This window comes from Aythya ferina, assembly GCF_964211825.1.
Source record: "Aythya ferina genome assembly, chromosome: 8".
Classification (NCBI taxonomy): domain Eukaryota; kingdom Metazoa; phylum Chordata; class Aves; order Anseriformes; family Anatidae; genus Aythya; species Aythya ferina.
The window spans coordinates 32,444,016-32,471,934 of NC_140304.1; the positions used below are offsets into that span (position 1 = coordinate 32,444,016).

Sequence of the window (27,919 nt, forward strand, 5' to 3'; positions counted from 1 at the left end):
AGGGTCACGCTGTGAATTGATGTGTCAGGGATTATTTGGCTCCAATGTAGAGGAAAATAGGCCTGTAATATATTGTTCAGATACCTTCAAAAATATGATAAGGATGATGTAAACTTTGTTAATAACTGTGTAACATGGTTGGTTTGTTAAGGCTCCTAGTAATGCAGTTGAATAATGAATTTGGATGACTACTGGTCATGGGATAAATTTAATTTTTAATGGTGATGCAAGAGACATCTGATGTCATTGGCTTAACCAGACAACTTTGGCATTACTAAAATTCTGCTCAGGCTGCAGAGGGGCTTTGCTGCACGCAAGGGCACCCCTGGCATCCACAGACACACAGGAACACCTTATGCACCAGATGAGGCTGACTCGACTAATTCAGTCCAGAAAGTGGAAACATTCATTAACCCTGGTTTTAACCACGCAAAGCCTGTTTAAGGAAGAAGGTAGAAGAATCCAGGAAGCAGATGCAAACTGATAAGAGAAAAAAGAATGGTAAAGAAAAAAAAAAAAAGTATAAAAATTTATTTGCAAAGCCTTGATATTGCTAGGAGCTTTGCAATGGGTAAAAAGGTTACTCTGTGTTCTGTTTATTTATACAATCAGGTAAGCAGAAGCAGATCTGAATTGAAATTTAGAATACTCTTTCCCAATAGTCTTATAAGCTGCATTGGGAAAGAATTTTGTGTGGGAACAAGGATCAAAATTGTGAAGAGTTCACCTTTCTCTGCAATCAGTCAAGCATATCTTCCCAGTTATAGTGTGATTCAAAACTTGGTCCTGAAATGAGAGATTGATTTTAGAGATCTGATCCATATATACCATAAACAAAATTGATTGGAAATTTGTTTCATATACATTAAGTCAGAAGTGTCTTTCTAAAATGCTTACATATTGCAAACAAATATTTTTTCCTGAAATGTTTTCCTATGTGTTTTTATTCTGACTGAATCACAAAAGAGCTTGATTTCCAGTTTCTGTATGTAGGACTTCTGTTATTGTTGTGCTTTTTATTTTAACCCTTTGATAGAATTAGATAAAGTCACCCAAGTCTCCAGTGCCATAGATGAATGGGTTGTGTTTAGACACCTTCTGCACTAGCAGTTCCATCTTTTGGGCATTGAAATTGATTTTTCTCATCTTAGCATCTGAAGATGGAGAGTGTGCCCTTGCCCATCGCCTGAGTGTGTACAGTGGCATGAACAGCAGAGGATGTGGAGTCAGCAGATTTTCGGGCACCAGAAATGGCAGCGTCAGGAGCATCAGCACGAGTAGACTGTGTTGAGGTAGTTCTCCCAAACTATACTATGCAACCAAACAGTTCTGGTATATAAAGGCTGATGAAGGCTGCCTCTTAGTCCAGAATGTTTAATGCAGATTAATATGCTGTCTGCTTTTCACATATATTTAACTCATGTGTTAATTTTGAGGACATTGCTGCCTTTTGCAGTAGTATTTCTGAGAGCCATGCAGCCAAGGTGACAGCATGCTTTGTGGACTAGCTGCTCCTAACTGTGTTAATGATGAGACCATATGAAAGCAACAAAGCAACACAGTGCCACTTGTGATCAGGGGTTTCTGGGGTTATTTGTTCTTCATGGTCTCTGCTACATTCTCTGATTTGTGGATTGATATTAAAGATTGCAAAAATGTAAGTTCTTATATATGATTTATAACTTTAGTTGAAATAAAGGCTATTTTTGATAGTAACCTCATAAATATATACATATTACAGTCTATGTATAACAATATTTGGTAACCTCCAAATAAGTTTTTAATTGAACATATCCTGTCATTATAAAGTCTGGATAAAATGTAGATTAAATGGTTTATGACACATTAATTTATACTTGTAGTTCTTTGCTTTCCATGCCACATGTGTTATATTCAATAAATGATATGCATTGTCTTAAGATTCACTGAAAACTAATAGTGAGATTTCTTTGTAATCCATTAAGTGCTGTAGAAGTAAATAGTTCTCTGTGGTTGTATCACGTAATATTGTAGTTCTGGTTAAAATTTAACTGTTCTGCAACAGGTAGACTCTCAACATTAGGTACTAATTTTACAGTGCAACTTCTAAACTGAATAATTAATGAATTGAAAGTTATATTGTAAGTTTTAAAATAGCAGAAATGGAAGGGACTCCTGAATGTGACATTTTTAACAACTTTGCAATAAAGGTTACTGTGTACAACAAAAGTGTGAGAAAATATTATTTGAAATTAATACAGCAGTTATTGCAGTAACAACAACATATTTCCTTTTAGGTGCTTTTTATTTCTTCAGAAAATAAGGGTATCCATTTGTCAGAAAATTGCATAAACATAATCCTTTATGTTTCTCTACAAGGAAATAGATCATGTCACTGTTATAACTTTATCAGTCCTATCTTTGTAGAATTATGACAGAAAAGAACTATGCATTCATTATATAGCAGTATTGTACTGCATCTTTGATCGTATTTATCGTTATGTAAATCTAACCTTGTCTCTGACACAACTGCTTTTCACTCATGCCTTTTTACCTACTCGAGATACTTTTATTAATGAGTACAATTCTTTGTATGTAGAAAAAAATCAGAAATGTGTAAAAGTTTGTGATTGAAGGTTTGAATAAACCTTCACTTAATCACCATTTCATCTCTGTCAGACCAGGATTTTGGTGGTAACACCGTGGTTTCTTTAAAATAAGTTGTGGTAGTTGTCTTTTCTTTCTTTATTTATTTATTATGAAACTGTTAATGCAAGATAATTTCCTGGTTATTTGAAGTGTTAACAATCTGTAGAAATGTAACTTCTAAATAAGGCAACTTAAGCAAACATGCAAGAACATAAGCAAGATATGTTAGATAGTGTATGTAATTACCATGAATTATAATTGATACCACTGAATTTTGTAGTGTGAGTTACAGTTGATGGATTATGAATGCTATTAAAACTATTATAAGCAATGTTGATTTTCCACCGAGTATTCAGTAATCTGTCTGAGCTACTCTTTACACTGGTTTTCACACATTTGTTTTTTGAGAACTACAGTCCATTATTGTGTGTAGAACTAAAAAAATGCACCTGATTCTGAACCTACTGTGAGGTCCACTTCAACAGCTGAGAATTAGATCTCCTGCATATAGCTCCTGCAGTTGGTTATGAGTGGAAGAATGGATCCAAATGTGATATGGGTAAAGATTTATGTGAAAATTTTGGCTGCAAGTTTTATTATCACATTAATTAAATTACATTACATCATTTAAGCAATGAATATTTAACTGAGCATTACTCATAATTGCACCTTTCCTTTTCAACCTTTATAAAATGACCCCACATAAAAAAAATATATAATGGATCTTGCAGAAGAAAAATATAAGTAGTTACATTAAAGAGACAAAAATATCACAAGATAATGGAAAATCTCATATGATGTTCCCTTGGGTACATTTGGCAGTGTGCTTTATCTTTTAATACAGCATCAGCTGAATGAAATTAATCTGTCTCCATACAAATGTTGCAGTTTCTGAAACTATTTATTTGACCGTCTTGAGAAATTATGCAGTCATGATTCAAAGCTGTATTTAGAAGATGTTTTCTATAATGAACTTACACTATTGCAAACAAACCCTTTAAAGCAGAATTTTTGTTCAAAGGTAGAAGACAGTATGAAATGCACAAGTTTTCCCAAACCTGTTTGTAATTTAAAATTACCCTTCATTTCATTGTTGATGAATTTCAGAGTTTTACATTTCAAGACACATAATTCCATGCGTGTATAAACAGTAATTATATATGTAAATATCAGAGAAAAGCTGCTGTTCAGCTTCCAGTTCCAGTTAGCAGGTAATTGCAGCCTTGTGGCTGATTATTCTTGGAGCATATTGTTAACATGGGCATGGGGAAACATAATCACTAGAAGCTTTTATTAACTTTAATGCAGAACGGTAAAGCCACAAGTAATACTGCCTTTGAGAGAAAAGTTTTCACTAGAACTGTCTGTTGTAAACATATGTCGCGTTTCCTCATTTTAGCTGTAAAGCCAATGTACTAAGTGATACTTGTGAATGTGCATGCAGTGAATGCTGTAACTGGAAAACTTTTAATGTCTGCAAGTGTAAATAACAATAAACTTGCAATGCTCACTTGACATGCTGAGATGTTTCCTAGGGTATAAACCCTTTGTATGGTACTTAGGAGTGAAACCTGTAGTCAAGATTTGTAATATTTAATTGTTTTTCACAACCTAATCATTCAGGCTGAAAGTGTGGGTACTACCTGACTGCTGAACAAGTGGCTGGTCTTCAGAAGGGTCAGATTGATTTGTTTCAGGCAGAAATACTTTGATTTCCAAAACGGCAACTGGTAAATTGTAGTTGAGTAATTGTAATCATTTTTCATAAGCTGAGTCCAGTCTTGTAAGCACATACTGCCAGGGGTTGCACACATTAGTGTAAAGAATCCTCATAAAGTTAATGAGATTCTTTATGGTAATAAGACTGTCCTTAGTCATCAAGTGTTTGCAATTACCAGTGTAATTACTTTTTCCATTAACTTGACTTAATCTAAAAATTTATATAGAAATTTACAACTTGTATCTAAGTGCCAGAAGTCTAAACTAGGCTAATATTAAATCAATTAAGACACAATGGTGAAAGTTTTAGAAGAAGCAAGTTAGACCAAATGTAAACATTTTCTGGGATTTATGTGTTATTTAAGGAGAAAGGGAGTGTAAATGAGCTGATGAGTATGTTGCAGCTTTGTTTTAAAAAATTAGCTTTTGTCTGGCTTTGTAAAATTTCTCTTGGTCTTGCAAGATATTTCCAAAGAGAATCATGGTGCAGTTGGAGGACCAGAGGAGTTAAAACATATTTTTGCTAGAATTTTAATGGAGAGCATAATATAAAACAGAATTCTCTGGGGAAAGGAGTGAAAAATATTCACATTGTCCAGGTGACATCATTATCTTTAGTGTCCTCATCTGTTGTGCCAGTGCAGTGCTTATTGCTTCGTGAATGGCTTCTTGTCTTCCAGATACTTCAACATGTTGAACAGTTACTGTTGAAAGATAAAATATTTTCATTATTCCGTCTGGCTTTATAACAATAATAATTCAAAGTAATAAATACTTTAAGTGCAAAAAGGCAGTAAGAAGCAGATTGGGAATTGGGAAGCATGAATCAAGAGTTATATTACTAACTTAAAAGGGGACTCAGTATAGAGTATATAAAAAGTCATTTCTGTTTAATAATCTGTGTGCTCAGTCTTGATTAATCATAGTTCTGTTCATAAGTATTGTTTTGGAACAATGTCAGATTTAACCACTCCATGCTTCAGGCTTAAACTACACCATCTTGTTTTGCACCTTATAGTCAAAAAATTGCTGTAACTTTTCCATTCAATTTAGGTGCTAACCCCTTCAGAACTGTGCAGGCAACTACCTCTCATTCTAGCAAACAAAACCAAAAGGTCTCTCTTGCTTTCCTGTCTCAAAGATATCTGTGATTATTGATCAGATAGATGGAAGATGTGGGATAGGAAGAAAAAAATATAAAGAAACTATCTAGAACAGTGAGCTCGAGTGATTACTAAATAAATGAACTATCAGAAGACGTTAAAAAGATGTTATTGTGAATTAATCTGCACTAGGGTGACTTCAGCATGAAAGATTTTGAAAGTAATCTGTGACTGTTTTGAGGTATTTCCAAAACACTGTGTGATCAGCAGAAATAAGCTAGTTGCTGAGTCTCAAAGACTTGGCAAGAAGCAGAGATTGTGCAGAACTGGACAAAAACAAACAAACAAACAAACAAACAAACAAACAAAAACACACCAGTAATAAATACATATAAGAACATTTTAGAAAAGAACAAAGAAAGCACTGAAGAAAATCAATAACATAGGAGTGTGACCTGCAGTAGTTTCACAGTACTGATGACATCACCTGCAAAGGATTTGGCATTGCATTTCCCCAAACCATTGTCTAAATGTACTGGCTTTTATACATTATGTTGCTTAAATTTTCTGTGTTTGAAAATACTGGAAATTATGTTACATGAACAATAACGAGCTAGATACAGGAGCTCCTGTCCAAAGGAATTACTTGATTGGTGCAGCAGTGAACGATTTGCCTAAGAGTCCTAGATGTCTTCTAACAACTTTTCTTTGCAGATCATTAATTTCTATAAAGTACAGAAGTGCATGTGGCACTTGATCTTAAGTTATGACCCTAACATTCATTCCTTGAAGTTAAGATGAAAGATGGAGAAATGCAGTAGGTCAAAGAGTCTGTTTAATTAAAGAAATCTAATAAAATATATAAATTCTTAAACTTGAGGGCTAAATATTTATCTACCAACTTTTTCATTTTAACAATATATGTCTAGCAGAAAATACTTCACTCTACTATTGAAAAATGGTAGGGCTTAAAGAGAAGTCCTACAGCAGTGATACTATCCTGTCCCAGTTTTGTTCATGGAAATAGAGGCAGTAATTAATTTATTAAATTTGAACATTTTCCAGAACAGGGCAGCCACATTGCCTGCCTTTTGGAAGCGGTTCTGGCCAGGCTGTCTCCCAGATATGTCCAGGAATTGCTTGGTTAGAGCTAACCCATAGGAGCCAAAGCTGGGCGAGGAAGCACTCGTGCTGAGGCAGCAGAAGGGAAGCTGTGAGCCAGCACCCGAGGGCAATCCCTGGCATCTTGCACCACTTGCACAGCAGCAGCTCGTGCGGCCCTGGAAGACTTAATGTCTGAAATGCCTTGTTTAGTGCAGAATTTTCATTATCAGGCCTGGAGGAATATGATCTCATTATTCCATTTTATTTTCAAAATGATTAAAATCTGTGTGTAATATTTATAAAGCTATTTGGTTTAAATTTAATAACCTCTTTAAATATAAAGCATTGACTGCACTATTTGAAATCATTTGCTTACTTTAAAAGTCAACCATCGTAAACCATGAAGATCAATATATTCAAATGAGGACACTGCTCTTACTCTCTAATGTCATAGTAATTTTGAATGCAACTTCCTAATCTTAACTTCATAAAACTATGAGATTCTAACAGTTTGGGAAGGTGTGACGTAGCAATAGTTCATATCTATCAGCATATAAATCAGCCTTAGAATTTATTTATTTATTTATTTATTTATTTTTTGTCCAGTATGAGCAAAGTTGTACATTACATTACAGCAGAACATCCATTCCAATGGAAGAAATCACCGTACTGCCACCCTTCTGGCATGTTCAGTCCTTCAGCTCATGTTAAGAAGTTGCTCAGCAATTTTCCTTCCATTTTGAAAATATCTTTGCTGCTTTGGGATTACTTCTTTGAGTCAGTGCCCATGACACATTCTCAGTATAGATTTTTAAAGTTCTGTGTATTTTTAAAAGCTTACCTATATTCAAAACTGGTACATTAAATACTTTTCAGAGTCAGTCCACATACGGTGTGACATGTGCCTTTACAGGTCTAAGCTATACTAGAAATAACCTTTTTTTCCTCACAGCACAAATCCGGAGGTAAACTTGGGAGATTTATTCCATTTAGTTCAATAAATCAGGAATTTCATCAAGTCGTTTTTAGTCATTTTGCATTTTTCCTCTTATTTCACTGTTTGAGTCACCTGAGCCCAGACAATGAAAGTGCCTTTGTGGCTGTTACGTGGTGATCAGCTGCAGACATAAATCCCGATTATTCATCATTTAAAGCCCTTTTGGGTTTATCGTGCATATTTGATACTTGCTTTTGGTTCAGTTTCACATGATGCATTCTTACTTGTCTCTCCTTCCTAATGCTGTGAAGAGGATAAGCTGCTTTGGTTGATGTTGCTGTCACCCTGGCTTTTGCAGCCGTGGCTGCGTGGAGCCTGTCTCACCCCAGTGGGGTCCTGTGCAGCACCATGCTGCATGGCCACAGACTGCACAGAGAAATACTTGCCTAGGTGTGCCTTGCAGCATGTTAGAGGCTTGAATCTCAAATTGACTGTTTAGTTAGAAAACTGTTTTCTGTTTTTCATCCACTTACAATGCTATTTTTTTCCTAAGCTACTGGAAGACAGTGAGTGTCACTAAATGCCACTGAGTACCGTTGCTCGTTGGTGTGAGTTAGTTTCCTCATGACCAAAACAGAAGCCCTGTTTCAGGTCACCCATACAGCAGCCCCAAGAGGAGAGGACCCCATGGGCTCAGGGCAGTCTGTTAAGCCAACACAAGGACCCCAAACAGCCTCAGCTCAGCTCCAGCTGTGCAGCGTGCAGCTTTGTGCTTCTCCTTGTCACAAAAATACTTTTGTATCATGGTTGAAGTTAGATGCAGTTTCAGGGATGTAACAGGCATCCTTTGTACTTTTGCTGTAAAGAGACTAAATACTTTTTAGTAGTTTATGAAGAAGTTGATCATAAATTTACAAATGTAGATGTCATGATTTATATTATTTTCAATTGCTTATAAATGAGTCATTTTCCTTGAGCAATTATGCAAAATTATAGTGAGATTGTATGTTCATTTTTATATTAAAATATTTGTTGCTATCTTAGCAGTTCTAGAACTTTAGCTAATGTCAGGAAGCTGAAGCGCATTGTTCTCATCTGCAATAATGTCCAGCTGATGTAACTCTTCTTACAACAACAATATCATCTGAGCTTTTTTCTTCCCTAAGTAAAATTTGACTGACTGCTCCCAAGGAAAAATTTCATCTTAGAAATTTCCTAATCTGTTACAGGTCAATGCATAAACTGACTCAACTGGAGAGACTTGATCTGGGCAATAATGAATTCTCTGAGCTGGTAAGAAATGCCTTTTCTTAGTAGCATGCCACTGTGTTTCGGATGCTCTGTGCTTGGGAGATTTAACTTTTACTTGAAAGGCATTACGGTATTATGGCCACACGTTATGGTCACATTTACCTGTAAAATAGATTTGTCGTCTTCCATGAGGTCAGCATTGATAATGCAGTACACTACATCTGCATCAAGCTTCTGCAGCTCAGATCAAAGCGATTCTCATTCTCAGCCGGTTGCTACTGTTGGACTACTTCAGTGTGAGATGAATTGGTGATCTTACTGTAAATACCCATGTTAATTACATATCCTTAAAATCTAGCATTAAATCCCAAATATATTAGAAATTACTTTTAGCAGAAGTTATTTATTTATTTATTTATTTATTTTTTGCACCAAAAGCAGTTTCTGTCCCTAACTAAACTCTAAGAGGTAACTCAGGTTCCCTGGGAAAGAATGGCTTTCAGGAATTTTCCCCAGTCTTAGTATAGAAAATAATCAAGTTGTTGTTCCCTTCAGGGAAGTTTTTACAATGTCTATAGGAACTGACACGTCTCAGAAACAGTATGAGGTCAGTATGAGGTCCTAGGATGTTAGACAGATACATTTTTTCTAGCTATGTTTAATAATTCTGGTGAAATAGTACTACAGGCTTTTCACATGCTAGACTCTGGTTCATTCTGAATCAAGTATTTTATCAGTTTCTGGCAGACTTTGAAAAAACCTCTAACTTTACAGAGTTAAGGCAAATTGAAAGTCTTGTTTTACCTGTGAAAATTGTGTTTCATCAAAAAGAAAAATACTGGTTAGGCTGAAACATGGAAATGTTGGTGACCTGATAATTCTTGATTTTCAAAGCTGTAATGAATGAGAAATGATTTGGGGGAATTGCCCTTTTCTGTTTCTCTCACTGACATCTATAATGTTGAAAAAAATAGAACATCCGATTAAAGCTTAATATTACTGTAATTTTAAGGTTTGATCATTGTATGCTGCTGTTTTAACTACTGAATATGACAATTACAGACATTAAATAGTTCATAAATATGGTAAATTTCCATAAATGTGGAAAGCATTCAGGAATCAGCCTTTGTTAAGCTATTTTTGAGACCATAAATTATGTAAAAGGCAGAGTTTAACATGTGCTGCAAGATGAGATTTGGTCTTTCTTCTTAGCAGATTGTTTCTAAAACTCCACATTTCTCACTTCGCTTATTTGCTTTGTTCATAAATTGCATACTGCCAATAAACTGCTTAGAACAAGAGCTTCTAAGGAGTTCTTTGTATTCATTTCATTTCCAAAGGTTTCTTACATTTCTTACAAGTTTTTAAAAAGAGCAATAACATGTAAAGTCAGTTCATTTAATATACTGTTTGTTTCATTATCTATCTGAGAGTGTGATGGGTGTTTAAAAAAAAAAAAAAAAAAAAAAAAAAAGGAAGATGGAGGGAATCTTTCTGTAAGAAAATACTGATTTATTTAACTAAAAATAACTAACAGGTTTATGTAACTGTCCATAATACTATCTATTCTTTTCCTCAGCCTGAGGTTCTCGAACAAATACAAAATCTAAAGGAATTGTGGATGGACAATAATTCTTTGCAAATACTACCTGGGGTATGAAATTTTATTTCATGTAATCAAATCTGTTAAGCTAATAATTAACTATTTACCCTGCAGTAAATGAATGTATGTGCATTTCTTGAATGGGTGCATATTCCTAGTTAAAGTTAATTAATTAAAGTGAATTAGTTATTATCAAAAAATAATATAGTAGCCATACCCTAAAAGCAGACATAAATATGAAGACCTTTTAAATATTGTGTTATTGCGTGATAGTGTCTAAATGGGAATGTGCCTGTTTTATTTAAGCCTTGTGTAGTTTTCATTGTGAAGGGAAATTGTTTACTGTTGTCTTCTCAGACACCATACATTAACTAGCAGTTTTATAAAATCCTACTTGACTTTTAAGAAGGAAGAGGAAATATTAAGTAATCTAAATAAAATTAAAGAAAACTGGTAGTATGTACATGTTTAACTATACTAGAAGTGACTGAGACAGTGGAATGAAGATAGCACTCTAAAAGCATTCCATTTAGAAAAAGAACAAGAGCTATTTAAAAATCTAGCCATTAGGGTCATGGGTCTGTATTACTGCTGTTTCTGAGTTCTTGCTACCCCATGATAGAACTTAGATATTTTTTTTTCAATATTTATTGACATAAATAATTTGATATTAATAAACAATGACTGGGGAAAGATATCCCAGTCATTAACCTTTTTCCACACAGGTAGCAGATCTTATGTTTCACATAATGATGCTCCACTGGTGCAGGGAACTTTTAGAAATAGATCTAGCATAAAAACATTTAGGTGTTGTAAGGAGAAGTGTTATGTCCTCTTTCAGCTTTGAACATTTATTAATCAAAATTCAATTTTCTTCATTGAACAAGGACTCTTTTTAATCTAAAATAATTTAGGATCATTTTTCATTTTGTGTTAAGCAGGATGTCTCCACAGAAAATGGTCATTTTCAGTCACTGTACATATGTCCACTTTTTGAAAACTTTGTTAGTGGAAAAAAATAAAATGAGATTTAAAAAGGGCTGATTTTGAAACCATTTGTTGATTCTGATACCAAATGGAGATCAAAAACAGACATGTTACAGTATTATTGCTGCAGTGTAACTGAGTAGAAGAAGTCACCTATACAAGAGGATGTGGGCATAAATATTTTAACCATTATTCAATTTCTTTTCTGATGACAATGAAATTGGTTAATATATCCAGTGCTAAAATGTGTTCCAGACACAGTTCTGCTGAGCTATCATAAACCCTAGAGAGGGTGTTCAGAGCTGAAGGTGTTCTGCAGATCTTGGAACTGAGTCCCAAGAAACTTAATTATTTTCAGGGAATAATTTATGTCTACTAAATCTGATTCTAGTAAGACCCAATGTTTTATGAAAACATTCTCCAAGACAGGCTGTTTAAAACAGTTAATACTAGCCTTAAATTTTGACTTCTGAAATTAGAAAGGAATTACTAACTGGTAATTGATTTGAAGATTTAGAGATTTGTCAGGTTTCCAGTGTTGATAATTTGGTTTAAATAAACAGTAGTCTGTGCTAGAAACAAAGATTATATTAAACTGTTAGAATGGCAAAGATAGGGTTGAAAGGGAGATTTTTCCCTTTTTACAACTCAGATCTGAATAATGATAATAGGAAACTGCCTACTTAGAAGCAGAGAGCAGGTGTCAGCAAGGTAAGAGATGAAAGCAAACTACATTCATATTGTTTGACAAATAAAGCTGTCTAAAATTATTAGCCTTTTTCATACGTACAGTGGATAGCCACTAAAAGTATACGTAAATAACTTTAAAACAAAAACAAAAACAAAAACAAACAAACAAAAAAAACAACACTTTTGTAGAATCCATACAATTTCATAGGCAATTGCCATGGTCTACCCAAAGCTATAAAGTTCTCTTATAGACCATAAATGTTCATTCATGTGTTTTGAAATGTAATTTTGATATTGCTCATTTTACTTTGTAGCAAGTCTGTACTTTCTGTGGAAAACAAGTAATTCACATTAACACAAAGTGCTAATGTGAATTGCTAATGCAAGGCACTGCAAGCAGATGGCAACTTCTAGTAATGGTATTGTGCTGCCTTATCTCACTCCTCCTTTGCAATCATATCTGTGCCATTTGGTTGTAGATCCAGCTCATTCACTGTAAACCCAGCAGTGATATCTCTGTGCTGTTCCACTCGCAGGCTTTAGTATAGGAAAAACAACAGCACCTTCTTTTGTTGATTTTTTGGGGGTGAAATTTCATGTCTAGAATGAAGTGACCATCTTGTGGTAATGAATCAAGAAGCAAATTACTTCTATAGCTTCAAACTTTTGCATGATAAACAGATTATCAAAGAAATTAGGGAAGAATTTCTGTCATGTTATTCATTGATGTTATAGCAGCAATTAAACACTGCATTCACAAAGTATACTGTTGGGATTAACCTCTTATAATTGAGCTATGAATATCTGAAGTCTAATTTTAGATTTTATCAAATGTAGACAATCGGTATGATACAGAAAAGCATTGCCTGCATATCTAGCCCCAGTGGCCTGCTGGTACAAGTAGACATGAATTGTGAGTAAATGTCTCTTGGCTCTGTGTCCAAGTGAAGAATTAATACAGCTGGATGACTTGGAGAACTCAAACTTTCAGCAGATTTAATGCCTCTGGAACACATGAATTAGTGTGGCATGTGTCACTTAGGTACAGCTGACTTACAGAATTAAAGGCTAGTTTAACCACAATGGATAGCATCTTAATAGGCCCCAGAATTTTCACCTGATCTCTTTAAAAGTCACAGAGAAACTAATTTTCAGCTCTGTCCCATAGTTAAGCCTTTGTTTTTGCAGCTTCCTGAACCGTGAGGCTATTAGACCACTACTGATGCTGCTTTGGTGAAATAAATAAAAAAGCATGTTTTGAGAACTATATATAAATCCATATTACAGTTGTTTGTCTTTAAATTTAGAGGTGGGCAAGCAGTTTCTATCTGTTCAAGTAACACTTTGTAACATGCTATTAAGTCTATAGGGAAGTTAAAACAGCTCGTGTACCTGGATATGTCAAAAAACAGAATAGAAACTGTTGATTTGGACATATCAGGATGTGAAGGACTTGAAGATCTCCTATTGTCATCAAATATGTTGCAGCAACTGCCAGACTCCATAGGTGAGAACTCCATAGCTCATGTTTTTATAGTTGAGGATTTTTTTTTTTATTTTTTTTTTTGGTTGTTGTGAGACTTCATGATAATTCATAAACAACTAGAAATACTGCACTTCCTAGACAGATAGGATACTATTCCTATTTTTTTTCTTTTCATTTTTTTTCAAGACTTCAGAAATATACCTAATATTTCACTTGTTGCCATCCAGTTCAACATTTAATCTGTGCTTCATTTTGATGAAACATATTTTCAATGGGACAAGAATGTGTTTGTATACTGTATTTTTTCTAAAATCTAGACCTAAATTATTTAGTGTTAGACATCATTGCTTATTTAAGAATATTGGAGAAAGTGAAAAAAGGTGAGATATTTTTCTATTACTCCCTTCTTTTCTGTTTTGTAGGACTGTTGAAAAGGCTGACAACTTTAAAAGTAGATGACAATCAGCTTACAATTCTGCCAAATGCAATCGGAAAGTGAGTATAAGTCTCAAGTTTTTCAAAATTAAGAAAAATTTGTTTTCCCTTCTGTTTGTGGAATGTATTTTTCCTGAAATCAAAGTAAGACAGAGAAGGTGTACTGAATTACAAAGTAATTTCAAAATGTGTGCCTAACATGCAGCTTGTAACATTTACACTTGGAGCAACACCATTACTGTTGTGGACTTACTCTGGCATAAGTGATGGGAAGGTGAAGTATATCATATTTTTCAAGACAAAGAACGAAGAGTTATCTTCTGTATGAATCACTTGAAATTTGGATGATTAGAGCAACAAAAGTATAAGAAATATAAGTATTTGGGGCAATATGTCTGTTTCTATAGCAACAGCTAGGACTTGATGCTGGAAAGAAAATGGCTGTAAACCTCATGTGTATGAAGATATCTGAAAATATTGAAGTAACATAAATGGAAACGTCATGACAATTTCAGAGGTGTATACATCAAAAAGTTAAAGTATTCTATAAGTAAACCTAAAGTTTACTTAAATTCAGCCTAAAAAATGATTGTCTGTCTGATGTGATTGAACACATGGCTATACCAATCCCGTGCTGTCAGCACAGAACATGGGGAAAGGGGCAGGCAATGTCTCTGGCATCTGTTCACGGAGTTGCACTGAGGCTCTTTGCCTGTTCTTACAGTCCAAAAACTATTCTCTCTTCAGTGAGTTCTAGCTCAACAAACCCCTTCATTGGGAGTATTTTTCTTAAGCCAGTGCTGTTGTGAGCCTTCCAAAATTAAAGCCTGGAAAGCTTTTGGAACTTGTTCAAAAATATGATAGGACAGTGAGGTCTCTAGAATAGAAATGAGCTCTAACCTCAAAAAAAAAATCGAAAAATCCAAAAAAAAATCCAAAAATCCAAATTTGTGAACTATGAAATCTGAAAGCTGAAGTTTGGCTTGCTATGCTCTACTTCTTGCAGTGCCTTTAGAGTTATGTGATATTAATGATGTGTAGTAAAAATTGGTTAAATGAATGACAAAAAGAAGATCTTATTGTGTAGCAATAACTTCTGACTGTGAAAGCTCATAAGGCTCAAAGTTATATGCAAAAAGGTTGATATAATGTCGAACATTATCTTTAATAATTTTGAGAATCATTTTTATAACCTGTCGTGACAATGCTTTCTTATTGATTGTTCAGATTAATTCAGATTGAAGAGGATTCCCTCTTTTTTTTTTCTTTTTTTTTTCTTTTTTTTTTTTTTTTAATATCTGTTCGGAATTGTTTGTTGTGGATCCATAATTATATTTGAAGAGTTGCTTACTGCTGCTCTAAAAGGTGTATTTGTAGAACACTAGGTTAATCATCTAATATTATCACATTATTTTTGAATGATTGGTTGTTTCTTTTAAATGAAGTACTTTCCCTCATTTAATGAGGACAGTGTCTCCCACATCAAAATGAACTTCCTTTCTCTGACTCATCCATTTGGATAGTTTCCTACTGGGTCTCTTTCTCCTGAATGATAGTCATAGTACCCACTGCAGAGTATATTATTGTCACACAAAGATTAGTGATGTGGAGGAGGGAATTCTCCCTCCAGGGACCAATTTCATGATGAGACACAGAGCACTTCAGCACTGCCTGAGTCAATGTTGTTAGCAGTGAGCCACCACCCTCATTTTTGGCAGTCTTGTTCAAAGGGCAAGCCTGTAAGTGGCATTTAGAGTTGGACCCTACAGTATACTACGCACAGTAGACCTAGCTTAATAAAATGTTTAAGCATGTGTTTATCAGAGGATTTATATCGATTATGTACTTTACAAATCAGACCCAGGGACTGGAGATTGTATGTACAGGACCTGAGCAAATGCCCATTCTCCCACTTTCTGTGTAGGAAGGTCATGAGGAAGGTTGTGCCCCATACATAGGTAATGGTGCAGTAACTCAGGAGCCAGCATATTGTGTCAGATGAGTGTTTCGTATATGTTTCTAGTCAACACCATATCTGACAGTATCAGATGCTGCAAAGGAAAGTGCAAATTTCTGTTCCTGGATCTACAGAATTCCTTCTGCTTGCTGTTGAACAGATAACAGTGGGTGTGTCTAATACCTGGGAGTTAGGCTGCTGTGGCTGTCGAGAGAAAAAGTCTGTGACTGTACAAAATGGGGCTGAGACAGGCTGGAACTACTCTTCTATTCATGGCAGACTTCATTCTCCATGAATGTCTCCTTACTAATCTGCCTAAAGATATTCTTCATCTACCTTAGGACACTGCTGAGAACTACCCCTTTTAATGGGTGCCAAACGGAGTGGCAGGTTCATATCTGATTATTGCCTGTTCTTCTTTAAATCTATAGAGAACAATCTGAATTTAGCCCAAGAAGACATTAAAGTTAATGACATTTTAGCTAAATTAGCATGATTGTAATTATAGCTGTTATTCTCAACATACTGTTCATCAAGTCATGGTGAATGAAAAATCACTTTCTGAACTACGTATTATTTAACAATGGTAGTTACAGAGATAAATTATAGTTTCATGGGGACTTTGTTGTTTTTATTGTGGCCATCTTCAATTGTCTACTGATGATGTCACCAGGGAGAAAAGAGGCTGAGAATGTCTGTGCCAGACAATATCTTTCAAATAAAACTCTATTGTCTGATAAAGTCATTCTTTGCCGTCACAGAAACTTGCACAGTTACAGTTCAGAGAATCAGAGCTTCCGATTTCCATTGGAAACGTAGTTGTTCAAAATTAGTTTATCTATTTTCAAGCTTTTCTGATAGTGTTATCATCAGTAAAAGGAAGAATGTGCACATCTTTCAATTTAACAAGTTTTCAAGTTGGACTTCCATCTGTCAAAGCACGTATTCCGTATGAAGTAGTTAAACATGTCTGGATTATGCCTTTACTGAAATTGGTTTGTAACTAGTTTGAAATAAATTAGGTAGATGCAAAGTTTATATTAAAGAAAAGCTAAAACCTAGCAGGGCTTCTGGATATATTCCATGCATCTCTTGCACTAATCGCTGTATGACTCACTTTGGCTTTTCAGTCTACTGAAACACAGCAATTATAGGAAAGTTCTGAGAATTCCTTGTAAAGAGTATCTATTTCTGGTTTCACATTTGATAAAATCTGAAGGTTAAAAGACCTTTTTTTTTTTTTTTTTGAGTTAAGAAAATGGGATAAAGGTAAGTTAGACATACAGTGAAGGCAAATTCTGCATCTTTTTTTTTTTTTTTTTTTCCTTTTTGCTCACCACTGATATTTCTTTAGCTGTTTTATGTCTTTGTATGTTAAGACTATAAATTTTTTGTTTGGCTCTTCAGTTTAGTATGAATTGCCCTGATCATTGTGAATTTGGAATACCTGGAATACATCCTCACTTCAAAAAATAAGAATGATAATATGGGAAACTAAGAGGTTTTTCTTAAACTGTCCTACCACTTATGACTGAAAAATAGTGTTCCTAGTAGTTCGTAAAGTTGTATTATTATAGACTTCTAGGGAAATTTGCAATAAACTTTCCGTCTTCAGGGAATGGCATCTGTAGAATTGTGATGGTTTTAAACTTTCAAAGGTTTTAGATTGTTATTTTTTATTACCTAACCCTTGTACAGCATCTAACGACTACATTTACAATTTCAGTTTATCTTTATTAGAAGAATTTGACTGCAGCTGTAATGAGTTGGAGTCCTTACCTTCAACAATCGGTTACCTTCACAACCTGAGGACGTTGGCTGTGGATGAGAATTTCCTTCCTGAACTGCCCAGAGAAGTGAGAAGCTGATCCTGTTTTTAAATTAGATTTAAATGGTTTTTGGTAGGCCTAAGACTTCATCCATACTATGATAAAATATCGCTTAAAGGGGTTATTTCTGCATAGTGTTGAATATCAAATCTTTCTTACATACTCAATAGTAAAATAATAAAAACTAAACTAGTAAACTCATGTAAAGATGAGAATATCACTCAGAAACAGAAGTTCAAGTAATGTAGTGCATTTCCCTGAGATTTCTGACAAAGAAGAATAATATTTTCTGATTTTGGATACTGTATTTTCTGTTCTTTGTTGTTTATAGGGGAAAAAAATGGCCACGCTCTGACATAAAATTAGTGATAATAAATTTTATCAAAATCCTAACATTTTTTTAATCTTTTTTTCCATTCCCATAGATTGGAAGCTGTAAAAACGTAACAGTGATGTCTCTGCGCTCCAACAAGCTGGAATTTCTTCCTGATGAAATAGGTCAGATGCAGAAGCTAAGAGTGTTAAATCTGAGTGATAACAGGTATAGTTCACATAATTTTCCTAACTCACGTCACAAGAATTTGTTTTAAAAGAATAGATAATTCTCTCTAGGTATTGTTAAAATACATTTATTTAAAATATATGAAAGTATATGAAATACATAGAAATGATATTTATGAATACTTTAAGTATTTAAACTATATGGAAAAATTCTTATTTTTTTTTTTAATCTTTATGGTTTGGTTTTAATTGCATAATATCCAAAGAAAAATTTGAATGTGGTGAGCATCTGGGTCTCGGTGTGCTTTCAGAGATGAGAGACTGTTTACTTATATTATCACCTGTAATTTCCACGTGAAAGCGTGATATTTGGTTTTAAAATTGTATATAACTTTATAATATTTAGTGTTGTGCCCTGCTCAAAAAATTGTGACAAGCTGTTATACAGGAGATCAGTAAGTGCAAACATACTACATGTTACCCTGACCCCACTGAAATCAAAAGAAAATGTTCTGTTTCCTTCAGCAGGGCAAAAGTGTTGTCAAACAAAAACACAAACCAAACACCAGATTCTGTGTTCTCACACACTTCACTGTTCCTCTGAGAAATTGAATGCTTGAAACAAGACTTTCTTGGTACTTATGCTGTGCTCCCATAGGCATCAGAAATGACTGACCTTTCCATGGAATTTAAAGAAACATATGTTCCAAGAATATGTTAATTTCAGTACAACCACAGAAATACAAATTTGCCTAATAATGCGAAAAATAAAAATAAAAAGGGTGTGAACACCATTCTGTTCCAAGTAGCTATCATCTGTGCTCAGTAAATATCAGGGGAAGAACTTTGCACATCTGTGTCTGATTTCCTGTCACCAGTTTCATTGTTGAAATTAAGGTTGATCATAAACTATAAAATCAAGATATCCCTGTAATATATTTATTCAAATTTGTTTACTTACTTCTATTAGATCATTTTCCTCACTGTAATTGTGTATTATGTAGTGCATTATGTATGGACCAGAATGTAAAGCTAAACTGATCTCCAATCCATGCAGAAACCGTCCAAGTCCCAGAATCAAATCTTTTTGGGTTTCACATTCCAGTGCTTTCACAGGGACATGGGAGGACTCTCCCATCAGCATGTCACCACAGTAGTGGAGGTTTGTGGTCTTATCTGTGGAGCTACAGACTGGAGCTGTGTTTTAACTTTAAACTCCCTCAGGCTGGCACATCCAGGTGTATGGTGATCCTGAATACATAAGCAATTCAGATGAAAGCAGCAAATGTCAGAAACATGGTGAATTTTCAGGTGGACATTTCGGGTGGCTGCTCCATTGTGTGGCTGCCCAGTAAGCTCTAGCAGCATGTGGGAGGGCACAGGGTGTACACGGGGCTGGGGAGGCAACAGGACGGCGCTGGCTGAAGGCATCTTAGGGACTCCAAGGAGCTGCAGCTGTAGAGTGCCCTCACCGGCACATTAAGCCAATCTGAGCTGGGTCACTCTGACCCCTTTTCAAACCTGTAATCATGCCATGAGCGTGTGTTGAGGAAGCAGAAATTAGTCTTTTTTTTCTTCTTCTTTTCTTTCCTTTTGCCAAGTAACTTTTCAGCCAGATCAGCTGCGTATTTCAGGCTTGTGACTACATGTGTAATTACTGCTTATGAGTGCTATTGCTGGGGTGAGAGGGAGGAGGTGGCTCACTGCTGGCAGAAGGCAGCAGAGGTGGTCAGAGTATGCAAGGCTTCTTGACCAAGCTGACCTGATGGCTGCAACTGAAACAGCAGTTCAGCCCACTTGCCTTTTCCCTGGCTGCCCAGAGATAAGAGAGCACTTGGGATTTCCATTGTGGGGTAAATGGTGGGACCAGCATCCCAGCAATGTGATGTTCCTCAGCCTGGAACACACCAGTCACTGTCCTGCCCACTCCCTTTTTGTGCTGGCTGGTAGCCCTGCATCTATCTGCCTTGGGCTTACTCAGGGCTCATTGGTCAAATGACTGCAATGACTTAATTCACTGAAACTTCAAGAATTGATCTTTTTTCTTATTGTGTTTGCTTTCTGATGCTCCCCATGTGTCCAATTTGCTCGCAGTGGAGTCTTGCAAGCATCAAAGCCAGCTGAAGGTAAACAGTGGCTGCGCACCAAATGGGAAAGTATGAGGAGGGCAGGAGAACAGGGCCTTTGCCCATTGGCATGGGAAGCTGTTCTCTCAACTTGATACGAAAAACTGTACAGTGAGTTACAGACATTCTAGAGCTAGCTGAAGAGCAGAGTCTAGACTAGGAGACAGAGGAATTGGTTGAATTATCTCATACTTTTCTTGAGCAGTCCTTGGGGATCATGTTTTCCTACTTTAATGACATCAATTCCATCTGAGGTTAAATGCTGCCCTGCTGAGAGTGGGCTACTCAAGTGTTTATTGTGAGATGCCCTTTTGCCACCAAAAATGTTAATTCTGAATATGTTCTTCACGGCATGGGGAGTGCAGCCCAGCTCCAGGCATGCAGAGCGCAGAGATGCTGGTGGCTTTGAACTTGCCTTGCTCAAATGAGTGGAAAATTTACTGTCTGCTCTCCAAATGGTCATGCATACAAGGAGTGATGGACAACCTAACTGTGAAATAGCATGTAACGAGTTAAAAAGAAGCCCTCTCTTCCTTGTGTTACCTGTAGCCTGTCTGAGTATGAATGTCAAAAATCTACATTTTCCACATCCTCCAGTATCATAAGTGGCAGATTTGGTTTAAAGTCCTCCTTGGGTATCTTTCAGGAAGGAGACAAACCAGACATAGACTTCTTTGCCACTCAGGTTAACAAGAATCTCAAATTTTTGTGAGTTGACACATTTTGATCAAAGGTGGGTCAGTATTTGGATTCTCTCCCTTGTGCATTTTTAATACTATGGTTTCAGCTACTACAGGCTCTTGTTCTATGTCTTCTGAAGGCCCTCATCACTGAAAGATGAACCTTGCTTATCTTAATAGACCAGAAGCTATTTTGGTTCCAGGATTTTCTACAGACATTCATGTTAGAACTCCATTTTAACAAGGGAATTAGACTCCAGCTTTTCCTTCCCAAGCCTGACACTCTAAGACTGTATCTATAATTCTCATCTCCATAGTTGGGAGTCCTCTTTCCTTTTATCTTTACAGGTCCAAACCTTTTCAACCCTGTTACAGACTCTACACCACTGGAAAATACAGTATTTGTTTGTCGCTACACAATAAAAGGCAATGGTGGGCTGAATCCTGACTTGCTATCACATTGCTAAAGTGGAGTCTAATGAGGGTTAGTGTGCACCTGACAAGAGCTTAGGTGGCTTCACCCTGTGCGTTCTGGAAAGTTTTGATTCCAGATACCTGCAATGCAGCTACCTGGAGATTCATCCTTGCCTTTGCCAGGCATAACACTATCTATCTCCAGTGCTTCAAGAACCAATGCAGCATTTGATAAAGTAGTTGTGCAGTTACCACTTGCGTGAAAGGTACTGAGATCTCCATCACACTGGGGTAGCTGCTTGGATACACTCACTGCTAAGACTGCACATGGGATTCATTCAAAGAAAAAAAAGATGTCTTACCAGTAACCGGTGTTCTTCACAATGTGTAGTCCACCTATACATTTGTCTTCCATCTGCTTCTCCTCTCTCCTCAGAGTCCTTCCAGGTATGAGTCCTGTGATTGAGAGGTAGAATTGTTAGAATGTACATTTGGGCTACACTTCTCAAAGAGCATCGGTTACTGGTAAGTAACCTTTCTTCTAGTTTTAGATTGTTCTTACAGAAGAGCTGAAAGAGTCATTACCTTTCTGTATTTGCACTGCTTCTGCTTCTGTCCTGGAGTCAGACTCAATTACTACTCTGAATCTCACGAACAGAAGTTAGATAAAAAAAGATCCCCAGATTATGTGATCCATTCCAAAACAAAGGACTGTTCCTTGGTGTATCTTTTCTGTTCAATTATTTAATTGTACAATATTGCTTATTGCCAAAGAGATAATTATTCCTGTCCATTATTATCCACAGGCATTCATGTGAACAGTATATTGAAGAGTTAATGTGAATTATGTTCTTTTAAACTTTCACACTCCCAAAACCCTGTTGTTGTCAGTTTGCTGAGTGTAACTGTAGAGAACTGTCACAAGTATCAACTGTCTCTGGGCTTGACTGACTGGCTAGTCTACTCTAAATTAACCTAAAGTCCTCATTCCAGCCTGGTGTAACACAGTGACATATAGTTTCTTTGAGGTTGTGGGGTCATAGGGTGCTAATGGTTTTAATGTTTAAGGATGTCATTTCAAAAGGTGTGCTGTTGTTGCTTTAGTTTTTGGTTTTACTCACCTAAGGGAATTCACAGGATGTTTTTTTTTTTTTTTCTTCTTTTTTTTTTTTTTCTTTTTTCTTTCCTCCTAGGAAAACATTTTATGTGTGAAAATTAAATACAATAAAGAACATATGTGTTTCTTATTTTTCTGAACTATTACTGAGGAGAGTTACTTTGCTGAAAAATCAGTATTTCAGTGTTTTCCTTTTAAGAAATAATTCTATTAATAACCTTTAAACTTTTACATTTACCAAAGGCATACATGATTTTATATATATTTTAACATAACTAATATAAATACAGAAAATGTCTGTAGCACTAAAAGATTTCCTTATTTTGTTATTGCATGTTTAGCTCTTTTTACAATTAAGTTTAAGAGACTGCAAAACAAAGTTAGTGATTTAAAACTTGTACAGGAATGCAACTGTTGTTTATGCAAGCAAGCATGTGCAACAGATGGCTGCCAAGTGTCAGAAGCAGTGTAGTTGTTCTGAAGATTCAGAGATCCTGCCTTCCCACAGAACTCAAGCCTCTGAATGCCCTTCAGCTGGTGCGTGACGGGTGCAGGAGCTATGGCTCTGTTTCTATTAGCAAGTTCCCAGTCCTGACTTCTGGATTTTGGCTGCTCTGAAGCAGTCCTACAGTAGCTTCCAGTAAGGAAATGGCCTCATGCAAAGGTTATTTACTCAGGCTGAGCAGAGTTTCAGCCATAGTAAGAATAAGTTATTTTGGTACAGCAGAATATGCCTTTTCATTGTAAATTGATTAATTTGGACATCTTCTTAATATAATTAATAATTGATTTTTCTTAATAATTAAGAAGATGCACTTATTAAAGTTTCATCTAGCATTGTGAATATATTTTCCTTAGATTTACAAAAACAATTATGCATGTAATTTTCCATGCTGTCTAGTGAGATGCTTCAGCATCTAAGCATAACAGAAAAGTTATTTGTTGAATAGCATATTCATGGACATTTCATTTCTTTGTGTTAATATCTGATTGCAGCCATATATTAGATAAATGGAAGCAGTTCAAACTAATCACATTTTTATATTACTGAAGGACAATTTTCTCCTTGGAGGAGGCCAAATCTTTCACTGAGAATGCTGTGAGTTAGTTCTTTGAAATCAGTAAAATTATGTTGATTTATACCAAAATTCCTAATCTGTAGAAAGTAATCAAGCTACAGCTATGCATAAGTAACATTTGAGGTGCTTTGTAGCTATATCATAACCTTATATTGGCAGATGAAGCTATAAAAACATTTACGTATTTACCTTTCATGGTTAAACTAATGTAGTGTAAATGACAAGTATAACAGGCCTTGTTGTGAAAATGGGTAAAACACAAAATGACTTGGTAATTCAGTTGTTCATGAAAGTCAGAATGCTTGCATTTGCATTTTTAGTGCACATAAGGAGAAATGTTCATAAACTTCATAAAATTTAAAAAGCAGTCTTAAAATTGTCAAAAGAAATTGCAGTTAGAAAAAGAGGATGAGTCTTGTCCCAGTGGAAATTTTTCAAAAAATGGTACTGATTTTGGGTGCCTCCATTCTTTGATCTCTAATTTGAGATTTTTTCTTATTGGACGCCTTAAAATCAGTCCTCTTCAGATGTTTAAAGCTAGGTGTCCAGGCTTATGTGCAAAAAAGAATGAAAAATGAAGTGTTCGGTGTTTTATTTGAATACGGAAATGGAAAACCAGCATGGAGATCCACTTGCCACACATCATTTCTGAAGAGTGCTTACCAATTTTGCTTCTCCCTCTGATATACACTTCTCAGCTTGAGTGAGTTGGAAACTTCACCAGTAGTGCTCTGCAGACAAAAGTTTCTATGCAGTTCTGAAACTCATCCTACGGAATCCTAAAGTGTAAAGAAATAAGGGCATCACTTGAAAACCCAAAGTACATATCTTTTTATACAGAAAAAAAAAAAAAAAGAAAAAAAAAAAAGAAAAAGAAAAAAGAAAAGCATCCTGAATAAAACATCCAGATAAACACTATTTAACAATCTTTATGTTAACTATCTATTAAAGGTTAATCTTGTAACCTTAATTTATAAAGAATGTCTCACTCTGCACTATTCCAGAGAAAAGTGAAAATTTACATTTAAACACACTGCAGTATGAATTTTTTGATAAAATAGGAATGAAAGCTAAATATCAGGGAGTTTAGGAACTCTTTCCTTTCTTGTGGCATCAATTACAGGCTTAAACATGCACACATATGTAAAGATAGTCTAATCTATACAAGCATTTAATTGGAGATTATGTCCCAACACACCGTGTTTGTATATATTCACGTCAATTTATTTCTTTTCTGTAGTTAAGTCATCTTTAGTATAAGATATTCTTATTAAAATCACAGTCTTTAAAATGTGTTACTTGCAGTAAGTAGACACTGCTTTCAAAACTAACACAATATTTAATGGTAGTATCTTTGTGGCAAAAAATGCATCCAAAGTAATTCCACAGTGGATGCACTTTCAAAACTCTGCATAGAGGCAATGGTACAAAAGCTTGTGAGTTACATATCTCCCAGATATGCAGATAGACTTTTAATGCGAAGAAGATTGTAGGAATATTATCAGTTATTTAATGATAGAGGGACAAAGGATTCTCCTGATGATGCTGGGCAGGTGCAGTCCCTTAGAGTAGAATGCCTGTCTTTATTTGAGGTGCAAATGAACATACTTGTCAGTCCTCTTCACAATATCAGCCTGTCTGACTCTCTCAGAGAAGGGCTTTTCCTCTCTTCCTTCTGTTAAATCACATTTAGATTTTGTCTTTGTAGTCACTCCTTTGGCTGGTCCATTTCTTTCGACAGTCCTCCAGCTCTTTAATCTTCTGTATCACAAAGATGGGAGGATATCAGGATGTGAGTAGGACATCCCTCTCTGGCTTAGTACAGGCTGCAAAGTAAAAATAATGTTTTCATAATGAGTTACTTATTGGGAAAAACATGAATGATATTTCCACAAGTATCTAGTCATGTTTTCCCTGTTCCCACATACAGATTATTTTAGGAAATGTGTTCATGCATATAATTAAAATGTTGTTTTTTTGTTTTTGTTTTTGTTTTAATTTGATTTTAATTTCATTCCTAACATTTCTGCAAAAATGAATTTTCAGTTATCTTAGAGTAATTTGTGTTCAGAAATTTAACTGATAAATAAAAGGGTTTGTGTTAACTACACTGTAAACTGTAAGGACTTTGCTATAAGTCTCACTGGGACCAAGATTTTTTCTGTGTTATAAGCTGTAACTTGTGTTGGTTATAAGTTATAAAGCTGGTTACGTTACAGCCATGGCAAGATGGCAAGACATTGGTATCTCCTTAGTACCTCTAGGCAATGAAATCAGTAGTTTTCTACTACTAGTAAGTCTCTCTTAATGTGGAAGCAATTTAAGGGGAATCCCCTTAGTAACTTACTGTATTTTAATAAAATGCAAGAGAAAATAAAGATATGACAGCAATTTCTGTAGGATTGAGCCAAAATGTGCTGCATGTAGATTAAAAAGAAACTATTGTGGAAATGAAGTATTCATGTTGTTCCATTATCATTTACAGACTGAAGAACTTACCATTCACTTTTACTAAACTTAAAGAACTTGCAGCTTTGTGGCTTTCTGACAACCAGGTAATGGCTTTCAATATTCATAATTTCTTTAGTAAAGTAGTAGGGTTCTTAGCAAGGGCCATAAATGAAGCCTATAATTTAATACATGACTGTAGTAGAATTTTAGAAGTGTTTAGTCTCAGTCGAGCTTGCTACTTTCATACCAAGGTGTAGATTCTCCTGGCTGTCATTTATTACCTCTTGCTTCTAACTAACCTTCTATATCCTGACAAAAGTAGTAACATATAGTAGAAAATAAAGTCCAGAATTATCAAGAAAATGTTTTTTTAAATAGAAATTCAAGAGGTAAGATTTTTCATTGGACTTGTTCTTTGTTTGTCCCACTCCATATTCCATCTATGCCTACATTTTTGTCTTCTGCCTTTTCCTGTCCATGCTTCCATTCCTGCATATTTTAAACTCCATTAAAGTCAATGGGAGTTTAAAAATGTAGAAGACGAACAAGTACTCTTAATCTTGTTTTGGAGAAAATTCTTGTTTAAGTTCCTTTTAAATTTAAATATGCCTTTCTTAGTTTATATATCTTTCTTGGTTTATATATCACTACTATACATTCTTTAGGATTCTATTTTTAAACAAATTTTGTAACACGAACACAGGGAAATGCAACAGTTAGCCAGCATCTGTGCACTAAAATAAGTCCCCCATCAATCTTTGCCAGTATTGGTGAATAAAATAATTTTGCAGTTCCAGAATGTGACTTTAAGTGGAGAAAAACTCAATTAATAACATGCTAGAAATGTTCAACATACCTAATAGTTTTTAATAATTGCAATAAATTCTCATAATCTCTTCTTTCTCACCTTACAATAACACCCGACATCAGATATTATATCTCCTTAACTGAAGTTGATTGGGGTAATTATCATACTACTGGAAATTAATCCATCCTTTTATCTGGATGAAGAAGCCACAGGGACTCTGGTCCTGCTGTTGTTCATTTGCAGACCAGGCGCATCTGCCCATGCTGAGCATGGCTGAGGGCAGAACCGTGCAGAGCAGCACAAACAGGGTTGTATCTTTGTAGTGGTACCAGACAAACCTCCAGGCTCCTGCCCAGCACGTAGCACTCAGCTGGGCCCCCAAACAAGGCCAAGTGTACTGCAGTCAATAGATTTACATCAGCACTTGCTCATTGCATCTCTCCTTAAATTTACTTTTAGCTTGTATAGCTAATCAAAGAATTGCAAAGCTGAAGGGAGGGGAGACTAACTGGGAGAGATAATAGAAACTGATGAGTAAATTTTAAAGTGCTAAATTAGGATTCTCCTTCTGTTCACTCTTATTTCCATCAAAAAACTAACATTGCATGACACCTCCACTCAGCCAGAGAACATATATTTCTTTTTAAATTTACTATATTTTTTCAGCATTTTGACTTTCCAGTGATGCATTTTAGATCAACTTCTCTTCTGTGAACTGTGACAGTCACTCCTACATTAGAGCAAGGCAATAAAAATAATCAATTAAAGTAAAACCTAATGGTAAAATCTGAATATTCAAGGTGCTTCCATGTAGCTTGCACCAGGTTTACGCTCAGCTGAACCAATAGCTATCATGAACTCATCTGTCATTAACCTTGACTTAAAACAACTCGCAGCCATAATGTGGGTGTTCTCCTGTGCAGTTGCAGCTCTGTTCTTCTGATCCTTTAGCTTCCCCACCGGTGTGGTGCTGAACACGCAGTCAGTATTTCCAACGTTTAGTGTTCTTCAGGT

At 35.5% G+C, this 27,919-nt stretch overlaps 1 protein-coding gene across 11 annotated transcripts in view; it reads left to right on the top strand.

The window, feature by feature from the left end:
* LRRC7 (leucine rich repeat containing 7) overlaps window positions 1–27,919 on the top strand; it is a 175,963-nt gene that overhangs the window by 103,405 nt on the left and 44,639 nt on the right. For 10 of the 11 annotated variants that reach the window (XM_084527464.1, XM_084527460.1, XM_084527472.1 and 7 more), the window contains exons 8-14: window positions 8,721–8,784; window positions 10,322–10,396; window positions 13,385–13,529; window positions 13,931–14,003; window positions 17,627–17,756; window positions 18,155–18,270; window positions 26,132–26,201. In XM_084527464.1, the coding sequence (XP_084383590.1) occupies window positions 8,721–8,784; window positions 10,322–10,396; window positions 13,385–13,529; window positions 13,931–14,003; window positions 17,627–17,756; window positions 18,155–18,270; window positions 26,132–26,201 (673 nt within the window). Of the gene's footprint in view, window positions 1–1,151; window positions 4,063–8,720; window positions 8,785–10,321; window positions 10,397–13,384; window positions 13,530–13,930; window positions 14,004–17,626; window positions 17,757–18,154; window positions 18,271–26,131; window positions 26,202–27,919 lie in introns of those variants that run through there. The other variant, XM_084527463.1, reaches the window with a different exon arrangement.